The sequence below is a fragment of the Tachysurus vachellii genome, chromosome 15 (assembly GCF_030014155.1).
Source record: "Tachysurus vachellii isolate PV-2020 chromosome 15, HZAU_Pvac_v1, whole genome shotgun sequence".
Lineage (NCBI taxonomy): Eukaryota > Metazoa > Chordata > Actinopteri > Siluriformes > Bagridae > Tachysurus > Tachysurus vachellii.
In genome coordinates this window covers 569,656-588,063 of record NC_083474.1, presented here as the reverse complement: position 1 = coordinate 588,063, position 18,408 = coordinate 569,656, and the positions used below count along the sequence as shown (strand labels likewise).

At 42.0% G+C, this 18,408-nt stretch overlaps 2 protein-coding genes across 2 annotated transcripts in view; both read left to right on the top strand.

Moving 5' to 3' along the window:
- si:dkey-260j18.2 (uncharacterized protein LOC325231 homolog) overlaps positions 1 to 4,230 on the top strand; it is a 9,204-nt gene extending 4,974 nt beyond the window's left edge. The window contains exons 5-6 of the mRNA XM_060888198.1: positions 2,368 to 2,595; positions 2,693 to 4,230. Coding sequence (XP_060744181.1) covers positions 2,368 to 2,595; positions 2,693 to 4,229 — 1,765 coding nt within the window. The 3' untranslated portion in view covers position 4,230. The remainder of the gene's footprint in view (positions 1 to 2,367; positions 2,596 to 2,692) is intronic.
- A 6,028-nt stretch (positions 4,231 to 10,258) lies between these two features.
- Positions 10,259 to 18,374, top strand: slc5a2 (solute carrier family 5 member 2). Its single transcript, XM_060888199.1, has 15 exons — positions 10,259 to 10,394; positions 10,474 to 10,545; positions 10,666 to 10,770; positions 11,326 to 11,385; positions 11,506 to 11,610; positions 12,210 to 12,315; positions 14,904 to 14,984; positions 15,139 to 15,368; positions 15,469 to 15,604; positions 15,723 to 15,830; positions 16,255 to 16,405; positions 16,591 to 16,759; positions 17,011 to 17,226; positions 17,333 to 17,468; positions 17,851 to 18,374. Exons 1-15 carry the CDS (start codon positions 10,293 to 10,295, stop codon positions 18,063 to 18,065), a joined length of 1,992 nt encoding a protein of 663 aa, XP_060744182.1. The 5' UTR covers positions 10,259 to 10,292; the 3' UTR covers positions 18,066 to 18,374.
- Positions 18,375 to 18,408: the final 34 nt, after the last annotated feature.

Sequence of the window (18,408 nt, the reverse complement as noted above, 5' to 3'; positions counted from 1 at the left end):
TCTGCGGGTCCGTAATGTTCGGGTCCGTTTTTAGGGGGGGTCCGTTAAAAAATTTGACCTTGTGCGACTACACCGCATCTGATATGCCGACCGGACGGATTTTTATTAAAACGACCGGCAGATGTTAGTGAGGAAAGAGTGACAAAAAAGGCAAAAACAATGAAGAGAAAAGCGATGAAGAAAATTAAGCAAAATTAATGTAAAGAAAACAGAAATTGTAGCAATTAAGTTCAGTTAAGAGAATTTCAGTTCTGTCAGGACCACTTTGTCAAGAGAGAATTTATTAGATGATCTGCATAAAGTAATAAATGAATTAATGGATAAATAAATAATTAAATAATTAGAGAGAGAGAGAGAAAAATATGTGGAGATTTATGACGTAAACTGGTACAACGAACACAGGTTCCCACATGGTGGAGTCAGGGTTGGAGGAGGGAGTTTAGATCACGGCAGCAGCGAAGCGCTAGAGCGGCTCTATGAATGGGAATTTAAATGGTCGAGTAATATGGATGTCGTAACCAGACTGGTGGCGTCGTGGACAGCTGATTAACAGCTGATGCACGCTTGTCGACGTGACCTGACAGAACTAACGCAATGCTTCATTTAAGTTCGTTAATTTTAGTGAAGTTTAGTTAAGGTCCAGTGTAAAGTAGCATTAAGAGTGTACAGTGGAGTGTACAGTGGAGTGTACAGTAGTGTGTACAGTAGTGTGTACAGTAGTGTGTACAGTAGAGTGTACAGTAGTGAGTAAGTGAACGAAAGTGAAAGTGTACGTACGAGACAAAATTCCTCCTGTTTACTCCTCCCTCACCCTCCGTGCGCATCTTCCGTAAAGTAAAACCAGTTTATTTTTTTAACATTCTCTTTTATTACTGTATGTTTTTATACAATATTTGTCATTTATAAATACAGTACTGAACATTTTTAGATTCAAAACACAAACAAAACAACTGGAGTGGAATTTTGCGAGCTGGAACGGATTAATGGGATTTCAATTCATTTAAACAGGAAAATTGTTTTGAGATACGAGCAATTTGAGATACGACCAAAGTCACGGAACGAATTAATGTCGTATCTCGAGGCATCACTGTATCTGTATATATATCGCTGAGATAAACGATAAACGTAACTTCACTACGGCTCCAGCTGGAGATTATTTTGCTAATTGGTTAATCTGGTTAATGATTAGTTGCATTGTTTAAAAAAATATCTATTTGATTTCTAGTAGGATTTTAATCACCACTACAAATTTTTCACTGGTTCAGTCCAACAACCTCAATATAAAGTTGTTATACATCTGTTTTTAAAACTTGTTTTGTGTTTGTGTGTGTGTGAGAGAGAGACACACACACAGAGACACACACACAGAGAGAGGGAGAGAGACACAGAGAGAGAGAGAGAGAGAGAGAGAGAGAGAGACACACACACACAGAGACACACACAGAGACACACACACAGAGACACACACACACAGAGAGGGAGAGAGAGAGAGAGAGAGAGAGAGAGAGAGACACACACACACAGAGACACACACAGAGACACACACACAGAGACACACACACACAGAGAGGGAGAGAGAGAGAGAGAGACACACACACACACAGAGACACACACACAGAGACACACACACAGAGAGGGAGAGAGAGAGAGAGACACACACACACACAGAGACACACACACAGAGACACACACACACAGAGAGGGAGAGAGGGAGAGAGACACACACACACACAGAGACACACACACAGAGACACACACACAGAGACACACACACAGAGACACACACACAGAGAGAGGGAGAGAGACACAGAGAGAGAGAGAGAGAGACACACACACACACAGAGACACACACACAGAGACACACACAGAGAGGGAGAGAGAGAGAGAGAAATCAATTCCAAGGTTTCAGTTCTCAGTTAATCAGTAAATCGACTCTATTTGAGATCAACTTCAGTTTTGACCCAAAAGAAGGATAGAGACTTGATGACTTTATCACTTTATGGATTTTAAATAGCTTTGTTCTTCATAAAACACACTTCATGTACAGTATTGACTTTTAAGGGCAAAGTAACTCCAGATAAAGTTTTCTGATAGCAAGACAGAAAAATACGACCCCCAACGTGTGACTGAGGCATGACTCAACGTTCCTCACGTTCCCACTGACGAACGATTACAAAGCCGAACATCACTGGTGTGAAACACACGTTGAGGTCAACATAAAAGTCATTAAAGAGCACCACAGCCTGCTTCATAATCACTGACTAACTAAAAGATTTTGCTGAGTTGTTGCTGCCGCCCGGAGTCTCGCTTTACGGCACGTTTATCACGTGTAGAAAGTAAAACATATTGTTAACGTGTTTGTTGCAGAGTTCTCTTGGCTGCTGTCAGCCCGTACTTCCGTGCCATGTTCACCAGCCCCCTGGTGGAATCTCGGCTCGCTGAGATCCGTTTGGAGGAGGTGACGCCGTCGGTCATGGAGACGGTTATTCAGTTCATCTACACAGGGGAAGCAGGGCTGAGCCTCGAGACAGCAGAGGACTTGTTTGTAGCAGCCAACCGTCTCCAGGTGATGCCCTTACAGAATCTGTGTTCAAGGTAACAGACCCATTTATTGAGAATAAGCTTTGTTTTGTGTACTAAAGTGAAATACCGTCTACATGATCAGTAAAAAACCTCATTTCTGTTTCTTTAGGTTCCTCTTTGAGCACCTTTCTGTGGAGAACTGTTTGGGGATGTACTCTTTGGCCCGCTCGCATCATGACCAGCTGTTGCTCAGAGCCTCCTTGAGACTGGTGGCTCAGCATTTCCCTCGAGTGGCACGACAGCGAGACTTTCTCCTGTTGGACCCGGGCACTTTGGAAAGCCTCCTGGAGTCGGACCGACTCGGAGTGGAGTCTGAGACGGAGGTGTACGATGCGGCACGGCGCTGGGCAGAGCACCGGCCCGCCGAACGCTACGTCCACATGCCCACCCTGCTTCGTCATTTGCGCCCGGGTCTGCTGGCCCCAGAGGAGAGCCGGCGGCTCAGTAAAGAGCTTGGGCGGAGGGCAGGCACTGAGGGTATGGGAGGTCCTCTGAGGCCCCGGGAGGGCATGCTGGAGAAGAAGATTGTTTGCGTGGACCTTAAGCCCAGGGAAGACGAAGCTTTACGAGAGAGTGACTACACAGTGGATTGTTTTGACCCACGCACAGGAAAGTGGGAGAAACTTTCAGCTCTGGGATCTTTGCTGTGTCCAGGCTGCACAGCCGTCGGTGGCCGGCTCTTTGTAGCTGGCGGCATTTTAAGAACAGGGCAGGTTTCATCGTCAATGCACGAGTATGACGTAGTGCTGGACCGCTGGATATCACGGCCATCCATGGAGCAGCCACGTGCCATGTTTGGCCTCCTGGGCTCCGGGAACTTTCTCTATGCCCTGGGTGGCTGCAACCGATCGGCCCTACTCGACACTTGTGAAACATTTGACCTCACTACATTAACGTGGGCACCGGGTCCCCGTTTGCCGTTGCCGCTGCGCTCTTTTGCCTGCTCCACACTACGAGGCCGACTGTACTTGCTCGGAGGTGCCACGTTGGAGCAGAACAGGGCCATGGTGCATGCTGGAGTGCTCATCTATCACACCAGTACGAGGACCTGGAATCGTATCGGCCTTGATTCCGGTGCCACCTGCCTGGCTGGAGGAGTAGCGGTACGTGGAGGAGTGTGTGCTGTGGGCGGGTACATGCGCGACGCTGCTAAATTTTTGGATGGCAATTACACCCAGCTGGAACCGCTCGACGCCACTGGGCGAGTTCTGTTTTTCCGAGAAGGAAGGGCGGCCGGGACGGAGCGAGACGTAATGGCCGGAGTGGAGAGGATGGGAGGTGGCGGAAGCGACCGTGCTCCCAGTCCGGTTGTTTTTCCAGGTCTGCCACGGCGCATAGCTGCTGCAGGCGTAGCGAGGTGGAAGCGCAGGATTTACGTGCTGGGTGGTGAGAATGGCTCACGGTTTTATGATAGCGTGTACTGCTGGAAGCCTGGCTGGCGGAGCTGGGTCCAGAGACGTGAGAAACTACCAGGAGATACAGGTGGAGTGAGCCAGTTTGGGTGCACCACTCTAAAGTTCCCCAAAAAACACATCTTGGCACGAATTAGAACAGCACTGGAGAAGCAGGGGAAGGAAAAGCGACGGAAACGGAAGACAGATGTGGAAGGAGACCGGCACACCAGGAGGGCAAATCAGGAGGTGTGATTTTATTTAAGGACTTGGTTTTGGAGTCGTTCCTTTCAATCAGTGATATTAAATGTCTCTCATTGTGCCCTTTGTCTTCCCAAGAAACCCTTTTGTCAATGGTTTGTCTTCCCAATGTTTTGTCTTCCCAATGTTTTGTCTTCCCAAGAAACCGACATCACATTGGCAGCTAACGTGTCTGTTGTTTTGAAGGCCGCTTTATCTCACTGCTTCACGTTTGAATGCAAATTTAAGGTTGGATGCTGCTACATGTCCCATAAAGCATGTCCGGCCTGGACCCTAACTCTAACCCTTTCAGTTACTGAAACGTCTCTTGAATGTATAAAATAGCAACACAGAATAACAAGCAGCTGAAATCATACTCAAGAACTACACAATAATCAGAACGACTCAACTCTGAAAACGAGCAATAAGTCGGGTCTAACGTCCTGTTCAGACCAGATTAGTTTCTATTTACCCTGAAAATATTTTCCTGTTCTCTGAACACAAGATAAGGGAGAATGTTTTACTTACTTCACCTCCAGTGAGCCCGAGTGTTTCTCACATACAGTGATACAAGTCTGACCTTTGCTGTCCCAGTTTGATCTATAGGCTGTAATGAAATAAATATTACTTAATAAAGCAGTGAGACAAATTACAGTCCTACAGAGAGACGGCTAAATGTTGTGTACTGCAAAAAGGTCGATCAAGAGTCAACATCTGCTGCTGAAACAAAGTCGTTTATTCACATGACCACCTCGCAATTTATTCAAACCTTCTAGGTATTTCAGGCTACAGGGCTTTTTAAAGAGCTTAAAGGTGAGGTCTCTGTTGTTTGAGAAACGCTTCAGAAAACTGAGTTGGGACGACAAACAAAACAAAAACAAAACAAACGTGTAGCCAATGAGCAGAAAGGGGCGTGTCTTGTCAATATGGGTGGAGAGTGTGTTCAGTGCGCATGTGTGACATTAGCAGAAAGCGGTTTTAACATTGACATGGAGGATAAAAACAAAGAAAGAAAGAGAAGAAAGACTTACGATAAGGTAAGAAGTAGGACGTGTTAATATAGGATCAGCTTTCCAGCGCTGGAGAGAACTGAAGGAGCAGGAAGTTGGTCACATATTCACAGATTGGAGTTTCCTGAGTCAATAACTCCTGAGCTAAACGCTGTTACTACACAAATAACACCTCTTTTCTATCGTAGTAATGTAGAGACGCAGCTACAACCGTGTTTTGTGTAGTAACAGTGTTTAGCTCAGGAGTTATTGACTCGGGAAACTCCAATCTGTGAATATGTGACCAACTTTACTTAAGACGCCGAGGCGCTTTTTTCCTTCTCGATAGGTGAGTAACGTTGGTTTTGTTTTGTTACACAGAACTAATATATGTCTTTGTCCTTTACATGATTATGCTTGTGTGTCATTTTTGCTTGTTTGTTTATCTACAATCGTATTGTTCTTCACTTCAGCTATGATAAAGACACGTTTCTTTCTGTTAGTTGCCTGGGCTACGTATGTATGTGTGGGCGGAGCTATCGATACAGGGGTGGGACCCATTTGGGTTAGGGGCGTGTTTGTTTTGGTGATTTTATATGTCAACATTGGCTTTCAAACAACGGAGACCTCACCTTTAAGAGAGAAGTCTATGAGAATGTGGAATGAACTCGACTTCCCGTACAGAACTAATGCTGTAAGAATAGGGCTCGATTCTAAATACGAAACCCTTCCTTTAAAATGAAACCTGATGCAAAAGGAAGCTTAAGCAAATCATTTGTTAATGAAAAGAAATTTAATTTACATTTTTGTATATTTCTTGTTTTTTTTTTAAATATTAATTTTACTGCAGTGCAATTGACCTTTGATTTCTTGTGAGCACATTGACATCAATAACATCTAAAAAAAAAAAAAGGTTCTAAAGGTGAAGGAACACACCGCCTGTAACAGTGTTATAACCTGCCACTAATGTTAGCGTTTATCTGAGCCTTATTACCGTATTGTAGTCTGTTTACAACACGCCTTAGATTTTTTTTGCCTTGTTATGTCTTTTAATTTGGTGCGTGTCGGGAGCAAGAGAGGACGGTTTCATGTCCAAATCATCAACACCTTTTCTGCAAATAACACAACAGTAACATCATACGACAGTTTAACATCAAACTCAGTTCTAGCTTAAAGAACAATGGCAGTAAATCAGTACAGCACCAACTGTCCAAATATTTACTGAAGCCATCAGATGCTCTGAGTGAAGCAGAACCTCCTCCCTGAACCCTTTAGTAATTATTCTCTTCATGTACTTTTATTCAGTGCATCAACAGCACCAGTGAGGTGATTGTCACAAAAGTCCTCTCTGAACGTCTTGGAACAGCAAGAACCAAATCTTCTGTTTCTCACTTCGCACTGAAGGCATTTGGGTTTGAGATCAGAAGATTTTTGAAGAATAGCAGAACACATTTTTTAGGTCTCGACATAAATAATAAAAGCAAATAATTTCTCCAAACTTTGGCCTTTTTGGCACTTTGGTCACGAGATTCATCTCATCTCAAGTCCCAGAACTCTTGTGGCTCTGTGTAATGCCTCGGTTCATTTTTTCCCCTTTAATAATAATAAATAAATCTGTTAACTATCAGCAAGTGAAAGCTGGACTTCTGGTCTTCCGTCTTATAATATTAATCTTTAGATCTCAAACCCAAAACAAAACCTCGCTGTTCCAATACTTTAGGAGGATTCTCTATAACCCATGACATTAAAGTGTGAACCAGGTGGCTGTTTTTATGTATTTTCTTCTTATGTATATGAACATAACAGGGCACATTTTACCAGAGCCAGAAGAATGAGAACTCTTAGTCAACTCGTTATCTTCAAAAAACAGGTCGAGTCACAAAATGTACCTGGTTTGTGTTACAATGAGCTTTTTCTGAATTGATTATATGCTACTTTGCATCACAATAAATCGTTCTTACTGCAGTTTGATGTTGTGGCGTCATTAAGAGTTCATAAGCAGACCTAAAGTGATCATGATGAGGTCCTTTCTTGTGTTTTTACATTGAAACAACTAACAAATATTATCCTTTCATTTGTTAAGAGACAGTTCTGGTGCCTTGACATATTATTTGAAGCAGATCCAGTAACTGCAGGTAATCTAATGCCCCTTTTCCACCAAAAAGAACCGGGTGCTGGTTCAGAACTAGCACTGGTGCTGGTTCACTGGTAAACCTTCTAAGAACCAGTTTGTCTTTCCACCGGCTAGAGAGCATCACAGAGACAAGTCTGACGTCACTGTATACGTGTCACGTTACACAGCAACGTTAGCGCAGCAGCGACAAACACAAACACATCAACAATGGTGGATGTTGCTTTACTGTTAATGCTCATGGCTTTGTGAACCTACATTAACACCCAAACGTGGCGAATCCAACGTGTACGTGCAGCTCCATGTAATCTGTATAAATGGAGGTTGTGATGGAGAAAGTACATAACGTTATTTTATCATTAACACAGAAAAAAGTTAGCCTTAGCATGTAGCTACTTACTATCATGTGTGCTGATAATGTATCATATCGCGGTAAAGTAAAAGTGTATTAAACATTAGTATACTTAAGGTATATTATCAAATGCGCTAACAGTAGCCCCGCCCACAGCCCCTGACGCAAGCGGATCTTAAGTCTAGACCAACAACGTTTTGGTGCTACTTAAGAACCACTTTTCCTGGTTCAGAGCCGGTGCTTCGGCTGTCGAAAAAGAAAGAACTGGTTCTAAATTAGGCTCCGAACCAGCACTCAAACTGCCTCGGTGGAAAAGGGGCATAACAGTCCGTTATAGTCAACAAGACACAAACGGAGTGTCGGGTTGTTTGTGTTAACGCAAACACACACAGTTTGATTAACTTTACACACACTCTTTATCAGTAACATTTTATCTTCAGGGGTGTTAATGACTGTGTATATTGTAGATAGTTGTCTAGTTAAGAGAAGTTCAAATGCGACAGGACACAAACTCGTTTCTAAGGACATGTTTTACCCTGAAGAGAGAAGTCTTCACACCACACTACACCTGTCCTTCCACTCTTTCAGTAAAAACCTGCTGTTCAGACTGAAACCTGACTGTATTCACACACCACTAAAATGCTCAAATATATGAGGCTCAGCATCATGTCATGGCTAAATGATGGTCCAGCCGTAAGTTGTTTAGTTTTAGTGAAGCCTCAGTGACATTTCTGCGTGAACCCCAGTGCTGGAACCAGCTTGATGTTTTCCTCCTGAAGGAGAACCAGAACCCTCTCATGAAGAACTCGGTCATCAGCTGATCAGATTTATTTAACAGTTGGGAAAAAATGTACAAACTCTGCAGAACCAGTCGCACTGTAAACTAACGCTGAATTATTTAGTATTTTATGTTTATGAATTAGTCCAAATAAATCTAAAAATGTTCTAATTGAGCTGAATTGTTGCGTTCAGTTGAACTGAACTGACATCATGACCCACTGCCCCACTATTCACCCCACCTCATCATTCTGCCCCAGGGTCCTCAAGTTTCACATGGCTGTGTTTCCTCTGAATCTGTTTTTCTCCAACCTTCCAATCACACATGTAGGTGGAGGGTGTGTGTGTGTGTGAGTGTGTGTGTGTATGTGTGTGTGTGGGTGTGTGTGTGTGTGAGTATGTGCGAGTATGTGTATGTGTGTGAGTATGTGTGTGTTTGTGTGTGAGTGTGTGTATGTGAGTGTATGTGTGTGTGTTTGTGTGTGAGTATGTGTGTGAGTATGTGTGAGTGTGAGTATGTGTGTGAATGAGTGTGTGTGAGTGTGTGTTTGTGAGTGTGAGTATGTGTGTGTGAGTGTGTGAGTGTGTGAGTGTATGTGTGTGAGTATGTGTGTGAGTGTGAGTATGTGTGTGTGAGTGTGTGTATGTGTGTGAGTATGTGTGTGTATGTGTGTATGTGTGTGTGAGTGTGAGTATTCGTGTGTGTGTGTGTGAGTATTCGTGTGTGAGTGTGTGTGTGTGAGTGTGAGTATGTGTGTGTGAGTGTGAGTATTCGTGTGTGTGTGTGTGTGAGTATTCGTGTGTGTGTGTGTGTGAGTGTATGTGTGTGAGTGTGAGTATGTGAGTGTGAGTATGTGTGTGTATGTGTGTGAGTGTATGTGTGTGAGTGTGAGTATGTGTGTGTGTGTGAGTGTATGTGTGTGAGTGTGAGTATGTGTGTGTGTGTGTGAGTGTATGTGTGTGAGTGTGAGTATGTGTGTGTGTGTGAGTATGTGAGTGTGAGTATGTGTGTGTGTGTGTGTGTGTGTTCTCTCTGGTTTCATTCCTGAGCAGGATCTAGTTTATTTGAACTGATGAATGTGTGTGAACCCTGAGAGAAACAGAGCCTACGTTCTCGCAAGTCTACAGTTGTAGTTTAATCAGTAGACGTGAAGGTTTATGGTGTGTCCTTCTCCCTGCGGCGTCTCGTGCCGACTCTCGCTGCGCCGTCTCGTGCCGACTCTCACTGTCTCAACACTGTCTGCTCGAATGACTCCGTGTTCCAGTCATGACTCAGTTGACTCATGTTCCTCACCTGACCGTTTCTCCAACAGACTCCTCAGCCATCTCTGCCCTTAATGCTGTGAAATAATGTCAGGTTAATTTTTGGACCAAAAAATGTATTTAGAGAATCAGGATGATTTCAGATGATCGATCAAAAAAAGTAACATGGGTTCTGTTAGATGTTATTATATAATAAAAATTATTTCATCATAAAACCATCATGACCTAGTTCACTATGACTTATGGAGTGAGGAGAATTTGACCTGTGCAGGTCCTCGTGTGTAACTCATGACTCTCGTGTTGCTTTGTGTTCTAATTAACTAAGAGCTAAAGTATGTTGTACTTCAGATTATTCTATAATAGTTACACACTTCACTAAACTGTTGCTCATCCTAATGGAAAATGTTAATTATTATTTTCACTAATATATTTTTTTTTAGCCCAGGACAAAGGTCTTACCTTCACAGTCGGACTGCAGCGCTGCTTCGGAGACGTCTGCGTGTCGACACTAAACTGGGATTCAGAAATAAGACTAGGTTCAAATCTAATAGAATTGGGGGGAAAAAATGAACAAATCGGATTCAGGAAATCATGTCACCATCAACAACCCAGCAGACATCATCGTAATTATCGGCTACTTTGTGATTGTGATTGCGGTTGGAATCTGGGTTTGTGTTTTGTTTTCATATTAAATTATTTTAATAATCTAAACTCGTTAATCTGATCACGTTTCCTTTCTGTTTTTAGTCTATGTTTAGGACAAATCGTGGCACAGTAGGTGGTTACTTCCTCGCAGGACGTACCATGGTGTGGTGGCCTGTAAGTGATTATATATTTATTGTTAAAGTATTGTGTTGAAGGTGTTGAGGAACAATGTACTAGATCATCGTCTGTGCTTGAGCCAAGATATAAAGATGCTGCTGTAATCTAACGTTACAGGTTGGAGCGTCTCTGTTTGCAAGTAACATAGGCAGTGGGCACTTTGTGGGCCTCGCAGGAACCGGTGCTGCCAGTGGGATTGCTGTAGGAGGTTTTGAATGGAACGTGAGTTAAAGCGGAAAAGTTTTTTGACATCGTTCTGTCTGCAGTTTGAAGAGTAACGCTCTCTCTCGCTCTCGCTCAAACCTTTCCATCGCAATCAAGTCTCCAGGTTCTTGGTTGTTTTGTTATTTTGGGGTAAATCTGAACCCGGTGCTCTAATGTGACAGAATTTCTGACACCAAGTAAACAAGAGAAAGTTAATCATGAACCATAAGCAGCAAAAACTCCTCATTTCATGTCAAAACTCAACTGTTTCATTACTGATTAGTTACAGATCAATCAGCCAGAACCTCCATAGCTGCATTTGATTTGATGATATAAGAAGACAATATACAAATGCAGAAAAGGTAGAACTCAAAAGGTGTAATCAGGTAAATATTCATGATCTCCGGAGCATGTACAGCTCATAAAGACTTTTCCTGTAAATCTGCACTTTAACATCTAAACTGTACTGTCAGTAGCCTTTATTGGTTGTAGGTAAAGAAACACAAATCACAGCTTCATCTGGAGCCCAGCATCAACAGGAGTTCCTGCTCTGATCATTTCCTCTTGTTTCAGGCTTTATTCATTGTGCTGCTGCTGGGATGGCTGTTTGTTCCGGTGTATCTGACCGCTGGAGTGAGTTCCTTTTATACTGAACGGAGTGTAAGAGCGCGTCTGAGACGTGTGTGTGTGACTGAACACTGGAGTTATGTGCTTTTGGAGAAAGTTATTTTGGGATGTTGTTTTTTTTAAAAGGTGATCACTATGCCACAATACCTGAAGAAGAGATTCGGTGGGACTAGAATCAGTTTGTATCTCTCGGTCATCTCTCTTTTCCTCTACATCTTCACAAAGATCTCGGTAAGTACACATGCTAAGCAAAATGTTTTTTTGTGTCCTATGTGTTTTAAATGTGTCCTAGAAGATATTTATAATGGGCGTATAATCTTTTGCACAACTGAAGATGTATTTAAATGATCAAGTTCATTGACGTCTGTCTGAGTTCATGGTTTATGGTTTTTATTTATTCCCCAGAGAGGGAATATACTTAAAGAGATCGATGCAGCGACACTTTAGTCATTTAGTCTGTGCAGCTCTCAGCTCCTCATCTCTGAACACTCAGCTCAGACAGATCAGCTTCTAAAGCTTCACCTTTTACAGTAATACAGCAGGCAACAGCTGAGTCGACGGCGTTAGTGTGTCGTAAAGCTGCACTGTAGTCTGGGACTTTATATCCAACCTTTACACTGTCTCTAAGCTGGATTTCTCAATTACTAGTACATTAAAGTGTCTGAAAATTAGCTTGTGCTTTTGTGTTTGAACAGAGAAACATGTTTCTTCGTGATGCTTGAGGTTTTGAATGAGTTTTCTCGTGTTGATCACCAGTGTAACGGTGTTAAATACTGTACAAAGCTAACCAACAAACACACAGTGGTCCTTTTGTGAACCTTTTTGTGTAGGTGGATATGTTCTCAGGAGCAGTGTTCATACAGCAAGCCCTCGGATGGAACATCTACATCGCAGTCATCGCTCTTCTCTCCATAACAGCTCTCTATACTGTGACAGGTGAAACTCCTCAATCGTTTACACTCAGACACCAGCTGAAAGATCCGATGTAATAAAACGCGGTTCTTAAAACGCAACTGTATTCCTCCTTCACCGACTAGATCAATGGAGATGTACAGATAATGTTAAAATAGTTGCTCATGATAAGACTCAGAGCTGTATAGAGTACAAAACACTCTTAGGAAAGGAACAGTTTCTAAAGTAGTAATTTACCTGAGAAACACTACGTGTTAATCCAACAGTGTTAATCCAAAACGGTTCTATAGCTGACGAATGTATTTTGAACTCTCACTGTCCACTTCATTAGGAACACCTGGTCATTTCTGCAGTCCTCCGATCAGCCAATCATGTGACAGCAGCACAGTGCCACATACAGCTCGAGAGATTCAGTTAATAATCAAACATCTGCACAAGATCAGCAGTTTCTATAATACTCAATCAGCCCCAACATACCTGCCACGGTTAAAGCCTCAGAGATCAGACTTTTTTCTTGATTCTAACGTTTGATGTGAACAGTAACTGAAGCTCCTGAATGGCCTGCAGGTAGAAATCTATAAAAAGTTAAATAAAATTAAATAGGTTCAATCCCAATATCCCTGACAACTGTACAAAGTGCAAAGATGAAGTTGGTACACTTTTCCCCTGTGTATGGGAATGTAAAGAAATTCTTACTATGATTGGTCAGTTAATTGGAGATAACGTTCCTCGTGAACCAAAACTGTGTGTATTCCGTATATACAGAGCCGATCGGCCCTATACGCTCACTACGCAAGTTGCGTAGGGCCCCGAAAATTACGCAAGGCCCCGCCTCCCCCTGCCTCATTTTACAGCGCATGTTAATGTTTACTGTGTAGATGACAATATAAAGCGGAGCTATACATCTGGCCATGAAAAGAGAAAAAAGAAACAAAATGAGAGTAAAATGTGAGAACAGCAATCAGGTAAATTTGTGTTCACTTCAAGTTTGATGTCAGCAAGAGTAAATAACAGTAAAGTTAAATTGATGTGATTCTGTGTCTAGTCTCTATCTGACTAGTTAAATTAGCTGTGCAGTGCTGACAGTGCATCTCTTGGCCTGTCTGTCTGTCTGTCACACAACAATTTATTGCGTGAACATTCGCGTGAATAAACGCCCAAGGGCAACAGTGTTTATAAACGGGAGCTCGATAACCGCGCCGCGCGTGAACATGTGTTCATATGCGCGTGTAATCGTGCACGAAATGACACGCGCGCTTTACAGCAGCAACATCTGTGTGAGGACCAGTACAAAAAGTAACGTGATAGCGCTCCTAATGACAATGTTTATAGTCTCTCAATCAAGGTTACAACAACGTTAATGCAATATGGAAACCAATGGATTTATATTGGAATGGGCATAATGCCAGGTCTATATGAATGTACATCAATCAGTAAATAATAACCATCAGGGATCAAGTATTGCTCTCATGCATACTATAAAACACAGAGATACGGTATGGCAAGCATTTTAGCTTTTATACAGTCACATGATATGGATTTTTGATCAAGAATTCAGTTTTCAATACTTAAAATATAAATATTAAGAGTGTGATTTCTAGTAGTAACCTTATTTTTGATATCAGGAATTACATTTAAATTCAGTTGCTAATATTCAACTCAAAATTCTATTTAAAATATTCCATTCAATAAAGATTTGTTTATACCTCATTTAATTCTGTATTGTTTTACTCTTTGACCGAGAGATGGAGCAAACGTTTTTAAAAGGAGGGAGGTTTATAGTGGTAGCAGTGGGGTGTCAAGTGTGAATGTGTGGCAAATGGTTTACATGGCTCACGGGTCAGGTAGGAGGGGCCCTTAGCAGAATTTTGCTTAGGGCCCCAGGGAGGTCAGGATCGTCTCTGAGTATATACCCAATAAATTTGGTCATAAATGCAAGAAAACGTAAACTAACAGACTCTAGTTTGCTACAGGCCAAACGTGTCATTGCATTAAAGTGGAAAGACACTTAAAGACCCTCTTCTAACCAATGGATCAAGGAAATGTCCTCAAATGTTGCTTTGGAAAAACTGACATTTGCTATCAAAGGGAAGTTAAATGACTTTTATAACATCTGGACTCCTTTTCTACACTTCTGCCGTCAAGTGGACTTGACAGCAGAATAACTTGTGAGCTTAGCATAAGGTTAAAGAACAACCTTTTTTAATTTTACTTATTTATTTATTTATTTATTTTACGTTCCAATTGTAATTGTTCGTTTTGATATTTAATTTCTTGTAGGGTGTTTTTTTTTTTGTGGTCTTGATGTGGAAAAAACTAATAAAAATAGTAGTGAAAAAAACAACTGAAGCTCCTGATCTGTATCTGCATGAAGTTATACGTTGTGCTGCTGTCTCATGATTGGTCGATTAGATAAATGAACAGGTGTTCCTAATAAAGTGACCCGTGTTTGCGTTTTAATTTAAGGTTTGTTAATGCTAACGTATGTTAATTTATACATGTCTCACAAGATGCCTCTTTATCCGGAGCATAGCCTACACGCTGCAGTTCACACATTATACGTTGAAAGTGGTGAATTATGTTGTAATTATAAAAACATATCTTCTGTGTAGGTGGTTTGGCAGCTCTGATGTACACAGACACAGTCCAGACCTTTGTGATCATTGCTGGAGCCTTTGTCCTCATGGGATTCTGTAAGATTGGGGTTATTCTTTGGGGGTTATTTATGGTATAGTACATTCAAACTGCAATGCTAACCCAGAGACCAACATGCCACTGAAAGTGTCATATGATCCTAAACATCAATATCTTAAACATTTGGTTTCTACTCTGTTCTCTTTTCATCAGCCTTTTATGAGGTTGGAGGCTACAATGCTTTACTAAATAGATACAGTTCGGCGTTACCATCAATAAGCTCTTCTCCAGACCTACAGCACCTTAATATCTCTGCACGCTGTTACATGCCTCGTGAGGACGCCTTTCACCTGCTGAGGGATCCTGTGAGTGGAGACCTGCCCTGGCCTGGTGTGTTATTTGGCATTGCTATTGTAGGAGGATGGTACTGGTGCACTGACCAGGTGAGCGAAATTAAAGCCTACAAACTGGATCTGAACTCAGCATGATAAATGAGGAGCATTCCTCCTTTACTGACTACATCTCTCTTACTCTGTGGTGCAGGTCATTGTTCAGCGCTGTTTGGCTGCACGTAGTCTGACTCACGTCAAGGCTGGATGTATATTGTGTGGCTACCTGAAACTGCTGCCGATGTTCCTCATGGTGTTTCCAGGCATGATCAGCAGAGTCCTGTACCCTGGTAAACGATATAGCAATTCAAGCAAACCCTTTATTATGTGAGCACTTTTGTTTTGTCATGAATGCAGTAAAACACAACATTGTGGCTCTTCTCAGAAAAGCTAAACATGTTTTATTAGACGAGGTCGGGTGTGTGGTGCCACACAAATGTAAGCGAGTGTGTGGGACAGAAGTTGGATGCTCGAACATCGCTTACCCCAAACTGGTGGTCTCGGTCATGCCCAATGGTGAGAGATACAGAGTTGGACTTCTATTGTTCATTCAACATTGCCATGACAACAGTAGCACTGTTCTGTCTGTGGTTCTGCCTCACAGATGGTGGAGTTACAGCCATGTTGCATCATGTTCATGTAAAAACTTAATTTATGTACAGAATTGCATGTAAAAAGGCATGAGCTTTACGATTTGTAGACCAGCGGTGCCCAAGGGTGGTCTGTGTGGAAATCACAATTATTAGATTCTTAGAGTTATGGGTCATTTTGATTGGTGGAAATTTCAAGAATTGCACGAACACCACAAAAACAATGCCTGGTGGAAGGAGTAATAAAAATGTTGACAAGTGATTCTCTAGCTGTTGTCTTTCAGTACCATAACCTGCTGTGCTGAATATTTTGAGGTCGTATATTGTACTGATGCCACATCTCTCTTCAGGACTGAGGGGCTTGATGCTTGCGGTCATGCTCGCAGCCCTCATGAGCTCTTTAGCCTCCATCTTTAACAGCAGCAGCACTTTGTTCACCATGGACATATGGACACGCATCAGGCCTCAGGCTCGAGATCGAGAGCTGATGATAGTTGGCAGGTCTGGACTTCATTACCTCATCCCTCCGTAGCCTTGTTTATATAGATTATATACAGCATATATAACTGCACACTTGGTGATGTTCCTGCTCATTTCACTTATCCTTCATGTCTTGGTTTCACATTGAATTCTCATAATGCACTAATATCTTTATGAACTTTATGGTGTTTTTGTTTCTCCTACAGAGTCTGGGTGCTCTGCATTGTTGCAATCAGCATTTGCTGGATCCCTGTGGTCCAGGCTGCCCAGAGTGGTCAGTTATTCGACTATATCCAGTCAGTAACGAGTTACCTGGCCCCACCCATAGCAGCGGTCTTCTTTCTGGCTATTTTTGTGAAGAGAGTTAATGAGCCGGTAATTTCTTCCTAAATACAGATTCATGTCACCCAACTGTTATGGTGTATGGGACACATTTATATCGCTGACTCGATCTGGGTCCACGTGGTATTGAGAATGGTCACCTTTATTCTGTGATTAATTAAATATTTCTATCCTGGTTGAAGTGGTCTGGTGCAGGACGGCTTTGCCCACATCAAAAACTCACAAGAGCTCTTTAAATGGTTTGATGATGTGAAACTTATTCTATTATTATTATTCTCTGCTAGGGGGCTTTTTGGGGCCTAATGGGTGGGCTGATGATGGGTTTGTGCCGCATCGCTCCTGAATTCTACTTTGGATCAGGTAGCTGTCTCGTTCCTTCCAAATGCCCTCCACTTATTTGTGGGGTTCATTACCTGTACTTTGCAGTCCTGCTCTTCTTCTGTACTGGCATTCTAGTGCTCCTTGTGAGCTACTGCATGCCACCTATAGACGACAAACACGTAAGTGGGTCCTCGGCCCCGGACAGTTTCCTTACGAATTATATACATGTTCTTCTCTAGTCACATTTATTCTCACTTTTAATTCACACAATTCTCTTCCGACAAGCTTTATCGGCTCGTCTTTAGCTTGAGGTACTCGAAGGAACAGAGGCTAGATCTGGACTGGGAGGAAGAAGAACGAGGAAGGAACGCTCGCCGAGAAGCAGAGGGAAAAAATAAAGCTGTGTGTGATGAGGACACAAGTAAGACATTCTATATATATACGTGGTTACATGGAGTAAAATGTGTTCTATTCATTTTATACTGTAACAGATTGTTTAATTAAAGTGTGTGTTAAGTGAGTTCCTATTAATATAACAGGTATAAACAGTCTTTCCCTTATCCTTCTACATTGTTAAGAAAACATTCATGATATCTGATCATATTACAGAGCGTCTTCTATCCTACAGGTAGAGATGAGAACATGCTTGTTATTATAAACTCTGCAGTCAGAACTAAGGTGCTGAATACTCGACTCAATTTTCTACATCAAGAGCGCTGTAGTAGTCAACGAAATCAGTAGCATATGAATTGCAGAACACAAAATACTAATAACCAAACCAACTCGCCTGTTTCTTTCTGTAGCTGGAGATGGGGATAAATCTGGACCTGCCCATTTAATTGCCTGGTTCTGTGGCTTAAGTGGCTCTCAGGCTCCTGAACCTACTGAAGAAGAAGTCGTAGAAGCATCAAAAGAACTTCCAGATATAAGTGAAGACCCGGTGTGGAAGCACTTTGTCAACGCTAATGCACTGATCATGATGGCAGTGGCTGTGTATTTTTGGGGTTTCTATGCATGATGAGAATTCGTTAATTAGCACTTTAACTGTTATGTGAAAACCATTTATATAAGCACGATAAACATTACAGGTCATAACAAGTAGTTATGTACTCATGTGTAGTCAATCCCTTAAACTAAGATTTTGGAAATCTATAAAATGTAAACATTTGTTTTGAACGGAGTTTTGGTCTGTATGTATTAATTCAGTACTGAGGCTGAGTTCAGACTGCAGTTCTGTCATTATATTATTTATTATGGCATTAAAAATCCCCATCATATCACACTGCATTATAGACCGGTGTACAGTCTCAATCAATAAAATGATCTACGACAAGTGGATCTCTGGAACTGAATATGATACG